This window comes from Ranitomeya variabilis, chromosome 1 (assembly GCF_051348905.1).
Source record: "Ranitomeya variabilis isolate aRanVar5 chromosome 1, aRanVar5.hap1, whole genome shotgun sequence".
NCBI classification, from domain to species: Eukaryota; Metazoa; Chordata; class Amphibia; order Anura; family Dendrobatidae; genus Ranitomeya; species Ranitomeya variabilis.
The window spans coordinates 945837742-945854865 of NC_135232.1; the positions used below are offsets into that span (position 1 = coordinate 945837742).

General features: G+C 42.7%; 1 protein-coding gene across 4 annotated transcripts in view; it reads right to left on the bottom strand.

Moving 5' to 3' along the window:
• The window catches only part of TBC1D9 (TBC1 domain family member 9), a 113569-nt gene that overhangs the window by 24142 nt on the left and 72303 nt on the right, over positions 1 to 17124 (bottom strand). For all 4 annotated transcript variants that reach the window (XM_077279238.1, XM_077279236.1, XM_077279235.1 and 1 more), the window contains exons 11-14: positions 14486 to 14603; positions 12487 to 12772; positions 9349 to 9478; positions 2132 to 2230 (exon numbers count right to left, since the gene is read on the bottom strand). In XM_077279238.1, the coding sequence (XP_077135353.1) occupies positions 2132 to 2230; positions 9349 to 9478; positions 12487 to 12772; positions 14486 to 14603 (633 nt within the window). The remainder of the gene's footprint in view (positions 1 to 2131; positions 2231 to 9348; positions 9479 to 12486; positions 12773 to 14485; positions 14604 to 17124) is intronic.

The window sequence follows — 17124 nt, forward strand, 5'->3', positions numbered from 1 at the left end:
TGTTCTTCAAGTGGTTGTCCGGGATTTTCAAAAAGTTAAAATGTGTTTTCTTGGCAATTACCGTAAGTCACATACATTGGTCAAATAAATGCAACAGCTATCAACTGGTCATGTCCCATATATGCAAGTGACACTGCTGAAGCCAATGATGCTGCAGAGGGACAGGAGTCATCACTGGAAGACCAGTCGGGATTAGAAGAGCAGAAGCGCTGCAGTAGAGGGGGTTGAACAGGAAAATGATGGATAATTTCCTTATTGAAAGTTATATCAGCAAGAGGTTTGGGGAAACAGGATTTTTGGGGAAACTCATTAAAGCAGCTTTAAGGTGGCCAATAATTAATTCCTAAAATTCATTGAGGGTCACTTACAGCTTTAAAGGGCACATGTACAGACCATAACAGCTGAAAACCTGTCTTCACTATGTATATATAGTGTTTAAATGTAGCTCTGAACGTATGAATAATGCTATTTGTCCTTTGTAGTCGAAGAGGACCATGACTTCAGTGTTTAGAGGAGGAATGATGGCTGTGGATTTGGAGGTGACTGATGAGGACAATCCAAGCCCTGAAGGCTCGCCCACGTACGTAACATAAGTAACTAGAGTGGTCAGGATAGTTGATACCACTTGTGCCTTGAACACAGTTCGCTTTCTTTTTGCCTCAAAGATTCTCCTAATATTATTATTCTGAATAATAATGAACATTATAAATACCGTCTCATAAGACTTGGGGCATATTGACATCTGTATCCCCTCTATAAAAAGTTATAATAAAGAGATGGTGTAAGAAACTGCTTTCGTTTTGACGGACATGGCCCATCCATGCAGTGTCCCACCCTCTACTCATACTGTCTGGTGCAGGCTGGTCACCGATTGTCTCAGGATTGGACAACCTCCAAGAACGGTACATGCTGTTGACACTACCTATTGTAGCTGTGGCATGGCCCGAACTAAGACTGCTCATTACTGCCAGGAGCAGATTAAGCCTGCCAGGTTAACACGGTCAGTATTTGCTCAGTATTTTACATTAGTATTTATAAGTCAAAACCAGGAGTGGAAGAAAAATACAGAAGTGGTGACGTGGTTCTATTATACTTTTCCCCTGATTGTTCCACTCCTGGTTTTGCCTTACAAATACGGAGGTAAAATACTGACCCAATACTGATCATGTGAACGTGGCTCAACGCTGACTGCACAGCTAGAGTTAGAGATGTCTGCGACCTCCACCCTCAGACTCAACAGCGCAGATTAGTTGAAGTGAAGATTGAGAAGCCCAACCATACCCTGTAGAGTTTGTTGCTGGATCCTTGTTGCATCACTGTCAGTTCGGAGCTCAAGCAAGTAAACGGTCTCCGATTGCCATCATCACCCCTAACTGACTGAGGGTTCCCTACCAAATTCAGCACAGTCTTTAATTGAAAAGTTGGAAGGTTCTCAGTTAACTAAGAGTGACATTGGGATGGGTATCCTCAATCAGTTAGGGATGACTGAGCGCCCCCTTCTCCCACCAGCCATATTACCCCTAACCAAATGAGGGCCCTCAATCAGTTATGGCTTTTGGGTCATACATGTTTTATGGAAAACTCTCTATGTATGAAGAGGTGATGAAGAATGAAGGTGGTAAGTAAAAGCTCCCTTTTCATATCACTCATAAGGTCACAGCCGATTGAGGGCACTTCTTCCAGCCCCCATCACTGTAAGTGGGTACATCACACAATATATTTGCTGCAGAATTTCCGCAGTGAAAATTTCACAGCACTAATATTCACACTTAATTGTGCAGATATTGCTGCATTTACAACTGCACAAATGATGTGCATTTATGGCAGACTGCATTACAAAGGATTAAGTCTGCTGTAAATATTCACACCAGAAACAGACATACTGCTAATGTCAAATCTACAGCGTTGGCCAATTCACACCTTGGGTGAGTCCTATATTGCTGTATGATGGGCCCCAAGAACGTTTCTGACGTGGACTCCATAAATTCCAGTCCAGCACTGATTACATGGACAGTGATTTATCTTAATGTCCGGTTGTCACAACATGACAAACCCTCCAATGATAACGGTCTTGTGGATGATCAGAAACTACAATCAGCAAGATGTAACCATCATAAAAGCAACAGCTTACCACATTTCGCTTTGTAGTGTCCTCAAGAGTCTGTATCACCTTCAACCTTTGCTTAAACCTCATTTGTTCTATTAGATCTGCCCGTAAAGAGCCAAATTTCTACAAAGGGATACAAATTTAGCAGACATTTTAGCAGTATATTAAATCCATTACAGTATATGTCTATAAAGAGGACATCAGAAACTAACAACATACATTCCTCTTAAAAAACTGAAATATCAGTTGAGAGATACACCAGTAAGATCTGGTAAGTTAGGTCTTAGGTCCAAGACCTATATAGTGTCTTTTTGTTTATTGACTTCGTTGTCTATTATAGTCATACAATTTTGTTTCCGGTTATTAGACAGGTAAGGGAATACTAGAGAGAGGCTACAAGCGGGGGCGCCATTATCGTGACCCTAGGGTGCCAACCGCCGCGGATTAGGAAGGGGTTGTTATTAGGGCAAGATGCCACCTATAGGATCCACACAGGTATGACCATCCTTCAGATTTAATTCTCAGTTCTGGGAAGGGGACTTGTTTTAAATTTACAGGATTATTTGTTAGTGGGTATTTGAGCATTTTTTATACATACTTAATAAAGAATGCTTTTTTTTTTTTTTTTTTGAAAATCTGTTTATTAAAATTTTCTAAGACAGTACAAATTATACCAATCCAATGATAATACAAAAATATAACAATGTAAATTAATAAAGTAACCACAAATCCCTCCCCCCCCTACCCAATCCAAAATGGTAACCCCCATACTCTGCTTACGCATGACCCACGAAGCATCTCATGAAACTGGTGAGTTACCACCAATCCTCTGTAGTAAATACCATTGGGTATTTTCAAAATGTGCTCTCAGTTTCTCCCTAGTCTCTAGAGGGAGCGATGGAATAAATGTAGCCCATGTGGAAAAGAATTTACCCGTCTGCTTCTCTCTATTAGTCAGTGCGTCCAACCACTCCATTCTGAATATGAACCGGATTTTAGTGCGAATGAAAGGAAGTGAAGGGATTAAAGGGCTTAACCACTGGTGCAAAATGCTCTTCCTAGTCGCCGAAGCCCAAATCATAAGTGTTGCCTTAATGTGTTTAGGCAATTTGTGAGACGTCTCGTCTAGGATATTAAAAATGGCCCATTGTGGAGTAAGCGTGAAATTTACTTTGCAAATTTCCTGTAATTCTTTGTGTACCTCGTTCCATAGTCCCAGAATTTGCGGGCAGCTCCATAAATGATGATATAGGTCGGTGTTACGAGCTTTGCACTTAGAACACATATAGACATTGGAGGGGGACATCTTAGATTGCAAGCAGGGTGTAATGTAGGCTCTGTGTAGTATTAAAAGTGCCATGTCTGTGTAGCTACTATATGGCAAAATCTTTCTTTGTGACATAGTAGCCTCAAAGAGGTCCCTCACCTCCAAGCATGGTATGTCCTTCAGCCACCTCGCCACACCCGTAGTTTTCCCTTCCCCCACCCACTTTCTACGTAATAATGAATAAATGTTACTTATAGAAGCCGGGTTGGATTTTGCATTTCGAATAAACCCATCTAAATTAATTCTCCCCTCCACCCCACCCCCCACCGACAGACATTTCTGTACCAAGCTGCGCGCCTGGAGAAATAAAAATGGTCTATTACTAAATAGTGGGAATCGTTGTGACGCCATTTCAAAGGATAATATTGAGAAATTAAGATCCATGAGATCCACTGCCTGCCCACAACCTTGGGAAGCCAAAAGCTTATAAAAAGATGGTGCGGAACCCCTCAAAAACCCCGGATTTCCCAAAAAGGACTGGAAGGGGGACAGACCATATTTTAAGTTGCAAATCTTTCTGCAGTGTCTCCAAGTCTGCAACGTCTGCCATAGTGATGGGTGTTCATGTATTCCCGTTGGGAGATCCTCCCCACTTAGGTGTAACAGAGCCGGTAACAAGATATGTGGGAAGAATTGTTGCTCAAGTTCAACATTAGCAAAGTGTGAGACACCCCTAATCCAATCAATTGCATATCTGAGATTAGCCGCTAAGTTATATCTTCCCAAATCAGGAAAATTAACACCACCCTCCAATCTCGTCGCCTGTAGTCTTGCAAGACTAATGCGTGATCTACCTCCAACCCCCCAAATGAATTTACGAAAGTTTAGGTTCAATAAATCCAGATCCGAACGAGTCAGGAGAAGGGGCAACGTCTGAAAGGCGTATAGCAATTTAGGAAACACTATCATTTTAATTAAATGGCATCTACCAGAAAATGACAATGTGAAGTGTTTCCATGAATTGAGAAGGTCAACTATGGAGGAGATTAGTGGTTTGTAATTAGCTCTATATTAAAATAGATGGGTCTGCAGGCAACCGAATCCCCAAGTATTTGATAGAATCCTGACACCAGTGAAACGGGAATGAGGGGTCACCCAGCCTCCCAGATCTAAAATCCGCCAAGGCCTCAGATTTACTATGGTTGACCCTAAATCCAGAACATCTGCCGAAATTCTCTAGAATTTGCATAATAGTCGGGATTGCTTTCTCTGGGTTGGCAATAAATAAAAGAACATCGTCAGCAAAGGCTGAGATCTTTATGGATGTAGCTCCCACCCTCACCCCTTCGAAAGCTGCCTCGTTCTGTAGTGTTCTTAAGAGGGGGTCTAGTGCTATGTTAAATAAAAGTGGGGACAGAGGGCAACCCTGGCGTGTTCCCCGCTGAATCTCAAAGGGTCTAGATAAAACATTGTTCACGGACATCCTGGACATTGGCTGTCTGTAAATTGATTTGACAGCTTCACAAAACCATGGACCAAACTCTCGGAAAGATAGCAGATCGTATAGATAATCCCATGCTACCCTATCGAACGCCTTGTCAGCGTCAAGGCTAACCACGATAGTTTTCATCCGTTTGTGTACTCTACTATAAGATATGGCACTCAAAGCTGTCCTAATATTGTATGTGATGGATTTCCCGTGGATAAATCCAGTTTGTTGTGGCGAGATCAAATTTGGGATTATTTTCTGTAGTCTATCTGCCAGGATTTTTGTAAAAATTTTAAAGTCCGAATTTAATAACGAGATAGGTCTATATCCTTCCACCTGAGTGTGGTTTTTACCTGGCTTTGGGAGAACAATAACCACCGCCTCGTTGAACCGGTCTGGTAGGTGGCCAGATTCAACTATATTGTTAAATAACTCACTCAAATGAGGAGCTATATGTGTTCCTAGGATCTTATAATGTTCATTGCTGAACCCATCTGGGCCTGGTGCTTTGGAAAGTTTAAGTTTAGTTAAAGTCTGTAAAACTTCTGAGGGTGTAATAGGGGAGTTAATGGCTTCCCTCTCTTCTTCCGTGAGCGCCGGAGCAAGGTGATTTTTAAGGAATTCCTCACTCCCTCCTCCTCCACCCGCCTCTGACCTATATAACTCGCCGAAAAAGGAACGGAATTCATCCACTATCTCTATATTATTAGTTAAAGTTTGACCGTTGCGTTGTTGTATTTTATATATTTTCGTCGCTTTCCTATAAGGTCTTGTAAGAGATGCCAAAACTTTCCCTGGTCTATTACCCCATTTAAAATATTTTTGTTTTTGATAGTCCAGGTTGAACATAGCCATCTCATGGGCCAGGGTATCCGCCTCCTCTTTTGCCCTCAAAAATTTTTCTTTTGTCAGTGAGTTATTATTTAGTTTAAAATCTTTGTAGGCTTGGGTTACTGATTTTTGTGTTTCCAATGCTCTTTTCATAATTTCTTTCCTTTTATGGCTAACATAAGAGATAATTTTACCCCTCAACACGGCCTTAGAGGCCATCCAAAACAGATGTGCGTTATCACAGTGGATTTGATTATCATTCTTGTATTCTCCCCAAGACATCTGCAAATACTTTTTAAAATCATCTGAATGGTGTAGGTAAGAGGGGAAACGCCATCTCCTCTCCTGGTGGATTGGAGATGTCAATTTGGATTGGAACGTCACCGGGGCATGATCTGAAATATGAATATTTTGTATATTAGATTGTGTTACCAGGGGCGCCAATGACTCATGTAGCAACCAGCAATCAATCCTGGCGCGTGAATCGTGGACATGGGAGTAGTGAGAATAGTCCCTCTCCAAGGGGTGTTGTAGTCTCCATATGTCAATCAAGTCAAAGTGATCTATTAATGATTGAATACTACTCCCCTGCACCGGTCGATGAGTATCTTTAGGGTTGGATCTATCCATGGAGATGTCTGCTACCTCATTGAAATCGCCTCCCATGACCACCCTTGATGTGTCCCACCCTGCCAACCTCTCTCTCAGTTTGACCTGAAACTGAATCTCAGGCGTGTTTGGGGCATAGATGTTAACCAAACTAAAACACATACCCTCAATTACAATTTTAACCAAGAGGAATCTTCCCTGAGGGTCTTCTAAGGTGTCAAGTATCTCGTAACTGAGGCCATTGTATATCAGTATAGCCACTCCTCGCTGCTTTTTTGTGTATGAAGCCTCGGCACAAAGTGTGTATTTCCTGCTTAACAGAGAAGGGTGATTGCCCCTGACCCAGTGTGTTTCTTGCAGGAAAATGATGTGAAAGTTTTGTTTTTGTAAAAAATTTAGGACCTTTTTCCTCTTAACTGGGGAGTTCAGTCCATTGACATTCCATGAGCACCATTGTAAGGAGCGGATAGTGGTATCTTTAGTGCCCGCCTGGTCAGTCATTAACCTATCCCTTTTCGGGTGACCACCAGACCCACCTGTAGAAGCTGTAATTGAGATCCCCACCCATCCCAGCGAGTGAGTGCGAGACCTCCCAGAACCTGAGAATTAAGTGTGCGCAAGCAGAGCCTCTCCCCCCCTCCCAACTCCCCACCCCCCAATTAAACTTTATAACTATAACAGATGTGCTCAACCTAAGAGTGAGCATAGCATAGAAAATAAACATGCCGCCTAAGGGCAAAAAAGTATTGGCATAAACACGACATCACTTAATAATGACAAATTAGAGCAGCTCTTCTTATTCAGGATTTGTCAGTTAGAATGAGCCCGGGGTGTTTCCTGAAGACATTCCAGAGCCTTTCCTGGGTCACTAAAGGACCGATTTTTACCCTCCAAGACAAAACGCAGAATCAAGGGATATTGCAGGCTAAAGCGAATGTTTTTATCCACCAAAATTTTACAAGCAGGGTTGAAGGCTTTACGTTTGGCCGCCATTGCGGCCGAGTAATCCTGGAATAAAAGTAGTTTGTGGTTCTCATACAGCAAGGTGCGTTGTTTCCTATATGCTGCCAAGATGCAAGCTTTATCTTGAAAGTCCAGAATTTTAAAGATAACTGGACGTGGTCTGTCGCCCTCTCCTCCCCTCGGGGGTCCCAGCCTGTGTGCTCTCTCAACAGCCATTACACCCGAAGTTGGTAATACCCCAAGAGCTTTAGGCAACCACTCTGATGTAATTTTTACTAGCTCCGAGGGGGGAATAGACTCTGGGAGGCCTATAAGTCTCAAACTATTGCGGCGAGACCTATTTTCAAGGTCATCTACTTTGTCCAGAAGATCTGAAATAACCTTTTCTTTGTCATCTAGTTTGTCTTTGAGGGTCATGGTAGAGTCCTCCAGGTCTGATATTCTTTGTTCCACTTCTGCTATGCGTGCGCCCTGGGTGTTGACTTGTGAAACTATTGTATCCAATGAAGTTTGAAAAGCTGCCAAGCGATTGTCTATCTCAGGCATCAGCCGTTCTATGATAGCAGTTGCAATGGACTGTGGGCATTCTGTATTGATATCGGCTTTTTGTGACACAGGAGATGTGCCTGCCTGGTTACGTGTGGAGCTTCTGCCAGACGGCATTTTTACCCACGAATTTGTCCATGATGAGATGGATGCCTAAGGTAGTTAGTAGAATTGTCAGTGATATCGTTATACGTAGTAATTACATCTAGGGATAGATTTGGATATCTGTTAAGTTATTGCCCTGAGTAAGCTTTCACTTATGACTTTGCAATAATTATGCCAGAAGAATTAAAAGTGCCTTTCACAAAGATGTTGCATGTACACTTCAGACAATATAAGGCTGTGGCTTGAGCCAGAACAGAGCCTCAGCTGCGCAGTTATTCAGACTTCCCAGCAGACTGTTGCCGATACCAAGTGTGCTCCCCACACCAAGTGTGCTCCCCACAAGCTTGTAGAAATGTCTCTCCCCACACTTCACACCCCGGCCGATGTTATGATTATCCGGGATCAGGAACACTACTCTCCTTCTCCTATATTAGCACTATGTTCTCCAGTGAGTCTCCAGAGAGACACCGCTTGCAATGTGGAGGGCCAATCCGGATCCCACAGCCGTCTCCCACCTCCCCAGTGCCTGGGTAATAAATGTCTCTTGTGCCGCTCACTCTGTCACAGCGGCGGCAGTTGCAGCCTGGCTCACCTCTCCCTTCCAGCGGTGTGTGACATGCAGCGAGGGCTGGCACGCTGTCTGACAAGATGGCACCGGCTCACCTCCTCTTCCCGCGCAGATCTTCCTGCACGCCTGTGACTCCGCTTACCCTCCCGGGGCGCCTCGGATCCTCACCGGTGATTTCTGCTCTCTTTCTCCTGGCGGTGATCAGAACCGCTATGCGCACATCGCCCCCTCTCCTCCGGTATTCTTCACCACCTCCTGCGTCTGGTCACTGGAAGGAGCGGTGCCGCGTGCTATGACGTATGGGGTATGTGGTGCTGATTGCACCCGGTGACTCCCGGGGAATCCGGAGAGCCGGGATTTCAGTAGGTGTCCCTTGTCCGGTCCCTATCCTGGACTCGGTAACAGAATCTGGCGCTATAATAGATATTCTGCGCCCTCGGTCCAGGAGCTCTGATAAAAAGCGGCCATACACAAGCTCCGCCTCCCGGAAGTCAAGAATGCTTTTTTAAAGGGAATTTATGTTATCAGTATCTTAAATCCATTTAATATTGTATTCATGTATTAGCATGAAGGACAAGACACAAGTGACATCTGGTGGACAATCAAGAAATCAACAACTTTTTCTTGACGTCATTGTAGATTTTCAAAACTGAAATAAAAAATATAATAAGTGGAAATACTTTTAATAGTTTCTTTGTACATCCCCCAAATGTATATAATGTGTCACAGTGCAGTCCTGTGATCTGACCCATGTAATGTTACGCATTATGGTTCCTATCACACTGAATCTTGAGCAGAGCGCTTACATGAGTTCTCTAATAAAGTAGGATCCAAAATGTTATTGGTAGGGCGCATGTACGTACCTGATAGGAGGAGGCAATGAGGGTGAAAATGTCCACTTCAGGGTACGGTTCCACATGATCGGTGACCAGAGAATGCAGGTGAGGGATTGGGGGTAATGTGCTGTCTTTATTACTCACACTATCTAGATACCTTGAAAAATAAAAAAAAAATAAAAAAAAAATACAGGTTTCAAAATAGAAAACTTTGCAATCACAATGATGATTTAAATAACTGCAATAAGTCCCATCATAATAAAACTATACACATATCGATGTGCGACAAACACACATATAATATATATGACACACCTTCTCATTTAAAGATTTTTCTGTATTTTCAGGACTATGGAAATTGTACATTCACACTGAAGGCATCAAAACTATGAATTAACACATGTGGAATTATATACTTAACAAAAAAGTGTGAAACAACTGAAAGTATTTCTTATATTCTAGGTTCTTCAAAGTAGCCTTTTGCTTTGATTACTTCTTGGCATTCTCTTGATGAGCTTCAAGAGGTAGTCACCGGGAATAGTTTTCGCTTCACAGGTGTGTCCTGTCAGGTTTAATAGGTGGGATTTCTTGCCTTATAAATGGGGTTGGGACCATCAGTTGTGTTGTGCAGAAGTCTGGTGGATACACAGCTGATAGTCCTACTGAATAGACTGTTAGAATTTGTATTATGGCAAGAAAAAAGCAGCTAAGTAAAGAAAAACGAGTGGCCATCATTACTTTAAGAAATGAAGGTCAGTCAGTCCGAAAAATTGGGAAAACTTTGAAAGTGTCCCCAAGTGCAGTGGCAAAAACCATCAAGTGCTACAAAGAAACTGGCTCACATGAGGACCGCCCCAGGAAAGGAAGACCAAGAGTCATCTCTGCTTCTGAGGATAAGTTTATCCGAGTCACCAGCCTCAGAAATCGCAGGTTAACAGCAGCTCAGATTAGAGACCAGGTCAATGCTAAACAGAGTTCTAGCAGCAGACACATCTTTGCAACAACTATTAAGAGGAGACTTTGTGCAGCAGGCCTTCATGGTAAAATAGCTGCTAGGAAACCACTGCTAAGGACAGGCAACAAGCAGAAGAGACTTGTTTGGGCTAAAGAACACAAGGAATGGACATTAGACCAGTGGAAATCTGTGCTTTGGTCTGATGAGTCCAAATTTGAGATCTTTGGTTCCAACCACCGTGTCTTTGTGCGACGCAGAAAAGGTGAACGGATGGACTCTACATGCCTGGTTCCCACCGTGAAGCATGGAGCAGGAGGTGTGATGGTGTGGGGGTGCTTTGCTGGTGACACTGTTGGGGATTTATTCAAAATAGAAGGCATACTGAACCAGCATGGCTACCACAGCATCTTGCAGCGGCATGCTATTCCATCCGGTTTGCGTTTAATTGGACCATCATTTATTTTTCAACAGGACTATGACCCGAAACACACCTCCAGGCTGTGTAAGGGCTATTTGACCAAGAAGGAGAGTGATGGGGTGCTACGCCAGATGACCTGGCCTCCACAGTCATCAGACCTCAACCCAATCGAGATGGTTTGGGGTGAGCTGGACCGCAGAGTGAAGGCAAAAGGGCCAACAAGTGCTAAACATCTCTGGGAACTCCTTCAAGATTGTTGGAAGGCTATTCCATTCCCGGTGACTACCTCTTGAAGCTCATCAATAGAATGCCAAGAGTGTGCAAAGCAGTCATCAAAGCAAAAGGTGGCTACTTTGAAGAACCTAGAATATAAGACAAAATTTCTGTTTCACACCCTTGTCACTCCTGATCCAAAGCGGTCATTTTATATTTATAAAAGACCAGAGACCTGTATTTCTAGTAATTTCTAGACTTAGGAATATTCACGTCATTCTTCCTCCATTGGTTTTTACTTCCTGCTGCAGCAATGAGCATGTCACAGTGAACACTGCAGCCAATCACTGGCTGCGGGGGCTTACCACTGTTTCCAATAAAGGACTGCAGCGGTCAGATGTCTGTGTTGGGATGTTATCACTGCAGCAGGAAGTACAGTCTGTAAGAGAATTGGGCAGCTTTTGAATGGGAGAAGCAGTGGATTGGGGAATTTAACATGTTTTAAGCCGTCCTAAACATTTAGTAAAACACATAATAATAATAACAAAATATATATATATATATATATATATATATATATATATATATATATATATATATATATACACTCACTGGCCACTTTATTAGGTACACCATGCTAGTAACGGGTTGGACCCCTTTTGCCTTCAGAACTGCCTCAATTCTTCGTGGCATAGATTCAACAAGGTGCTGGAAGCATTCCTCAGAGATTTTGGTCCATATTGACATGATGGCATCACACAGTTGCCGCAGATTTGTCGGCTGCACATCCCAAAGATGCTCCATACAAGGCAGGATGGATCCATGCTTTCATGTTGTTTACGCCAAATTCTGACCCTACCATCCGAATGTCGCAGCAGAAATCGAGACTCATCAGACCAAGCAACGTTTTTCCAATCTTCTACTGTCCAATTTCGATGAGCTTGTGCAAATTGTAGCCTCAGTTTCCTGTTCTTAGCTGAAAGGAGTGGTACCCGGTGTGGTCTTCTGCTGCTGTAGCCCATCTGCCTCAAAGTTCGACGCTCTGTGCGTTCAGAGATGCTCTTAGGCCTACCTTGGTTGTAACGGGTGGCGATTTGAGTCACTGTTGCCTTTCTATCAGCTCGAACCAGTCTGCCCATTCTCCTCTGACTTCTGGCATCAACAAGGCATTTCCGCCCACAGAACTGCCGCTCACTGGATTTTTTTTCTTTTTCGGGCCATTCTCTGTAAACCCTAGAGATGGTTGTGCGTGAAAATCCCAGTAGATCAGCAGTTTCTGAAATACTCAGACCAGCCCTTCTGGCACCAACAACCATGCCACGTTCAAAGGCACTCAAATCACCTTTCTTCCCCATACGGATGCTCGGTTTGAACTGCAGGAGATTGTCTTGACCATGTCTACATGCCTAAATGCACTGAGTTGCCGCCATGTGATTGGCTGATTAGAAATTAAGTGTTAACAAGAAGTTGGACAGGTGTACCTAATAAAGTGGCCAGTGAGTGTATATAGCTCTTTAATTTTATACTGCGTAAGTGTTAGAACATAGGTAAAAACTACAAACAAGTGAAGGTATCATACTTTCCAAGCACGGTCATGGCTTCTCCATCATCTTTACAGTTGAGCAGCTTGTCGACATTGGCCTCTAATACAGCAAGTGCGAGCTGAAATATAACCTTGATGCCTTCATAGAAGAAACAATCCACCACCACCACAGCACTTTCAAAGGGCATCACACTTAGGAAAAGTGTGAGAAACCAAGAAAGCGAAATGGTGGAAATCACCCCCAAGTCTTGCATACAGTCATAAAGCTGAGGCACATAATCGTGAGCCAACTCTTCAAACACTCCTTGATCCACGAGAGCTCCTGGGGAAAATAAGAAACATGAAACGGAATACATGTAACTCCAGTCCATGGTTGCTGACATTTACTGCACAACTACATTTATAATCGGGACGATAATTTGGGTGAAAATACCATGCGATACATGACATGATCATACCAATGAGAGCAAGATCAGAGGCAGCATTTTCAATTACATATACTATACAGATAAAAGTATTGGAACACAGCTCTTAATGAATTCATGGGCTTTTTCAGTGCCATTGTCACCACTACAATCCAGCCGTAGCCTTAGCCCTGCTATGAGTCTATAGTAACATTTGAGAAAGAATGACTCGTTCCGCAGAGCCCAGTACTGTTATAGGATGCCTCCATTGCAACAAGTTAGTTCATAAAATTTGGAAACACAAAGTTACAGAGCAGGGTCATCAAATGCATAAAAGTCACCAGACTCCTCTGACTCCGTAACTGCAGACACCAATCCTCCTCAGACATTAACATCAGACAAAAAAACGTGCGCCGGAAGCTTCATCACATGGATTTCCATGGCCCAGACGTTACATGTAAGCCTTACATCAACCACAATGCCAAACAGCAATGGAGTTTTGTAAAGCCGCCTTCACAGGACTATGGAGCAGTGGAAATGTGTGCGGTCAATTGACAATTCACACTTCTCTACCTGATGTAGGAGGCAGGGCACTGGCGAATACCAAAAGAACGTTACCTGACTGACTAAAGTTTAATGGAGGAGGGACAATGCTATGGGACCATTTTTCAGGGCTTGGTCGAGGTCCCGTACTACCAGTGAAAGGACATATTAATGCTTGAGCATAACTAAATATAAGAAATCTCACATTTTGGATAACTCAATGATTCCAACTTTGTAGGAACAGTTTAAAGGACAGCCATTTTGTTTTTACCATGACTGTGCCCAGCATTGTAGGGTGAGCTTGGCGTGGAAGAACATGACTGGCTGCACAGGGCCCTGACTAGGATTATGAGTCAGGCCGTCTTGTCCAAAATAAGTGTCCAACCTAAAATTACACACTGACACAATCCAAAATCTTGTAGAAAGCCTTCCCAGAAAAGTGGAAACTGTTATTTCTGCTAAGTGAGGACCAACTCCATATTAATGGCTATGGATCCATATGCTATGGATGTAAAACAGGATGTCATGAAAGCCCCTGCGCATGTAATGTGTAGTTGTCTCAATACTTTGCCCCTGAATATATGGGTAGGGCATATCCTTGGTACAACCTATGCAGCAGCACAAGGGCCCAAATCAAATTTCAAAGCAGTTTGTCATAGACAGAACTATTGGTCTGCATATACTCTTCTTGAACAGGGGCCCTTTTCTGTGGTGTCCTGGTGTGCACTCCTGAGCTTCTGGATTGCACACCAGGACACCACACGCCACGGCCTGAATACCAGGATACCACAGCCAAGGTGAAATCCCTATACTTTACCCCACCAGGGACCATCAGCACCTTATGGACAAGCCCAGCACACAAGAAATGACTTTGTGCACAAGACTCGGGACCAGGTTGAAACGTTACGCAGCATCTATAAATTGCACTTTATGCTTGCTATCTCCACTTGAAGTTTGAGTGCAGCGAATTTACCTAACTAGATGTACCTGGGGGGGGCAGACAACTTTGGGTATACCAGCCAGTGACATATTGTAATTAGAAAGGATATAGTTCAAAATAAATACAAAGTAATAATCTTAGGACCCACCAACCACCCTGGTATTGTAGTAATCAGGAAGCATGCGTTCACAAAGGGCCACCAGCAGCCAGAAGGCTTCTTCTTCCTTGGCGTACAGAAGTAGTACTGAGGTAACAATATTCATTGCCTGCATAGATGAAAACACTAATATTATTTCTTTTCATGTATTTGTACAAGAACATGCATTGGTATTTAATGCCAAAGTACCAGTGGAAAGAGGTTTAAAGAAACATTCCATCGTTTGCTTTGCCCATATAGAATATAGTGACTCATGTGTACGCCCGTTTTAGTTGATGTGCCATGTGCAGGCTGGATTCTTTCCTCGCCTTTAATATGGCATCAATAAGGCAGACTACAGTTCCCATGAATGAATGGAGCGTAGGATGAGAATACGCCCTGCCACTTCATTCAGATGGTGGCCAAAAGTGCCACATTTTGGTGATTGATGAAGGTCTCAGGAGTCAAACCCCATCAATCTAGAATTTATTTCCTATTTTCTGGTTAGTTGATAATTTCCCATGCATTTCCTATGTTCTGTCATCAGGAGTTTATCCTCCTGATGATTGACAGTTTGGACCAGCGACCTAGTTGCATTGCTGGCCTCAGCTTTGTGCTCTCCTTATTGCAATGCAGTATCGGAGGAGGGCAGGGACATTAAAGCTGCCCAATCAGTGATCCAACTAGATTCTCAGCAGCCTTTCCAAGCTTTATGGCAAATAGCTAGTAAGTGCTGCACTCCTCATCTAGGAGAAAAGCAACCGCTGATAAGACTGTGAAGATGTCTGGTAGCCTAGACAATGAGGAGAAAACGGAGAATGGGGAGAATTTAATTGCAAAGTTGCTTGTTTTTCCAAGCACTATGCAATTTTACCCATTTCTGAATATGATATGAACCATGGTTTTGGATCACATGACTGACACCATGTAATATAGCATGTGTTTTTTATCACAAAACCTATTTATTTTTAAAATGTACCCATGAATACTTGGAAAACGCTAAAAGTAATTTCTGCCCAGATATTTCCTATGTAGTGGCGATGCAGGGAAATTTAGGTATTTCATGGCATCCATTCAATTGAAATGCATCCACTGTACTGTATGCAACCAAGAGAGTAGTTCTGCTGTAGCTCAGAGGAGAGGGCCTTGGCAGGGATTTACCCCCTTGCCCAATGACAGATAGTCCCCCTCATAGCAGCACAGTGGCTCAGTGGTTAACACTGCAGTCTTGCAGCGCTGGAGTCCTGGGTTCAAATCCCACCAAGGACAACATCTGCGAGGAGTTTGTGGGTTTCCTCCGGGTTCTCCGGTTTCCTCCCACACTGAAAAGACATACTGATAGGGAATCTAGATTGTGAGCCCCATCGGGGACAGCGATGATAATGTGTGCAAACTGTAAAGCGCTGCGGAATATGGTAGCGCTATATAAAAATAAAGATTATTATTATTTATAGGGTATATGGACAGTTTAAGGGGACTGTTTTGCAAAAAGTATGCTTTTTTTATTATATAAGGTAGGTAAAAGTAACAGCAAAAAAAATGGATTAAAATAAATTGCATGAAATATACCATGCTACAGAGGAAAACATTTTATAAAAAGCCTTCAGAAGCGGGTCATGGGCTTTATTGTTTGCAGTAAGATTCTGCTGCAGTCATACAATTCATAGGAAAGTGAACCATAGACGAAACCAGAAGGCGGCATAAACTGCTGACTGTTCCACAATGACACCCACAGAAGACTCTTGGTACCAGCTTTTACATTTTGCATACAATTATGGCAAGCCCGTGGAAACAATGAACAAACTCATTATTGAATTGGGCAACAACATACTGTATATTCAAATGTCATAAAATTGTCTTTACATGAGTACATCAGTTATTTAACTGCCGGCTTTGGGCAGAGTATACGTGCATATGATGTAGGAAGTTTTGCCTTGATCAGTAAAGTTTTGTTTTGTCCTCTAGATTTAATACTATGGCAAACCATGGAATTATAGATCATGTTGAGTTACTAAATATCATCCATACAACCTATTCAGAAATCCCATCTGAACTAAGAAATGCTTCAAAACCCTAATAAAATTGGGTTAGCCTAGACAAGTTATCGATAATCCCGAAGTTGTTTTTTTTTTTTTTTTTTTATAACCCCTTCTATTTCCACATTTTAAACTAATCTTTACCCCTAAAACTCATCATCACTTAGACACTGCGGGGAATAACTGTTTGTATGCAGTGTATTGAGGCTGTTCTTGGTCACTACTAGATGCCAGTTGTAAAGAACGCTAATCATTAATCTAATCCCAGCTTTCTAAGATTAAAGGGCAATTCAGGTCTCAAAAATATAAATTATTATTTGTGTAATGAAAAGTTCTACAATTTTTCAATAACCTTTTTGTATTAACTCCTCATAGTTTTAAAGATCTCTGCTTGGTATCACTCTATATCAGTGGTCCCAAACCTTTCTTACTTGGAGAGCGACATTCAGCTTTGAGAGGGGGTCGTTAGCCAAATCCAGACCTCAGCCTCCCACCTCAAAGTAGCAACACACAAAACCCCCATTACCAGTACAATGACAACCAAAGCTTTCCCACAGAGATCACTCCGAGGCAGTATACTTATATCCAGGGGTTCCCACCTTACCCAGATTCAGT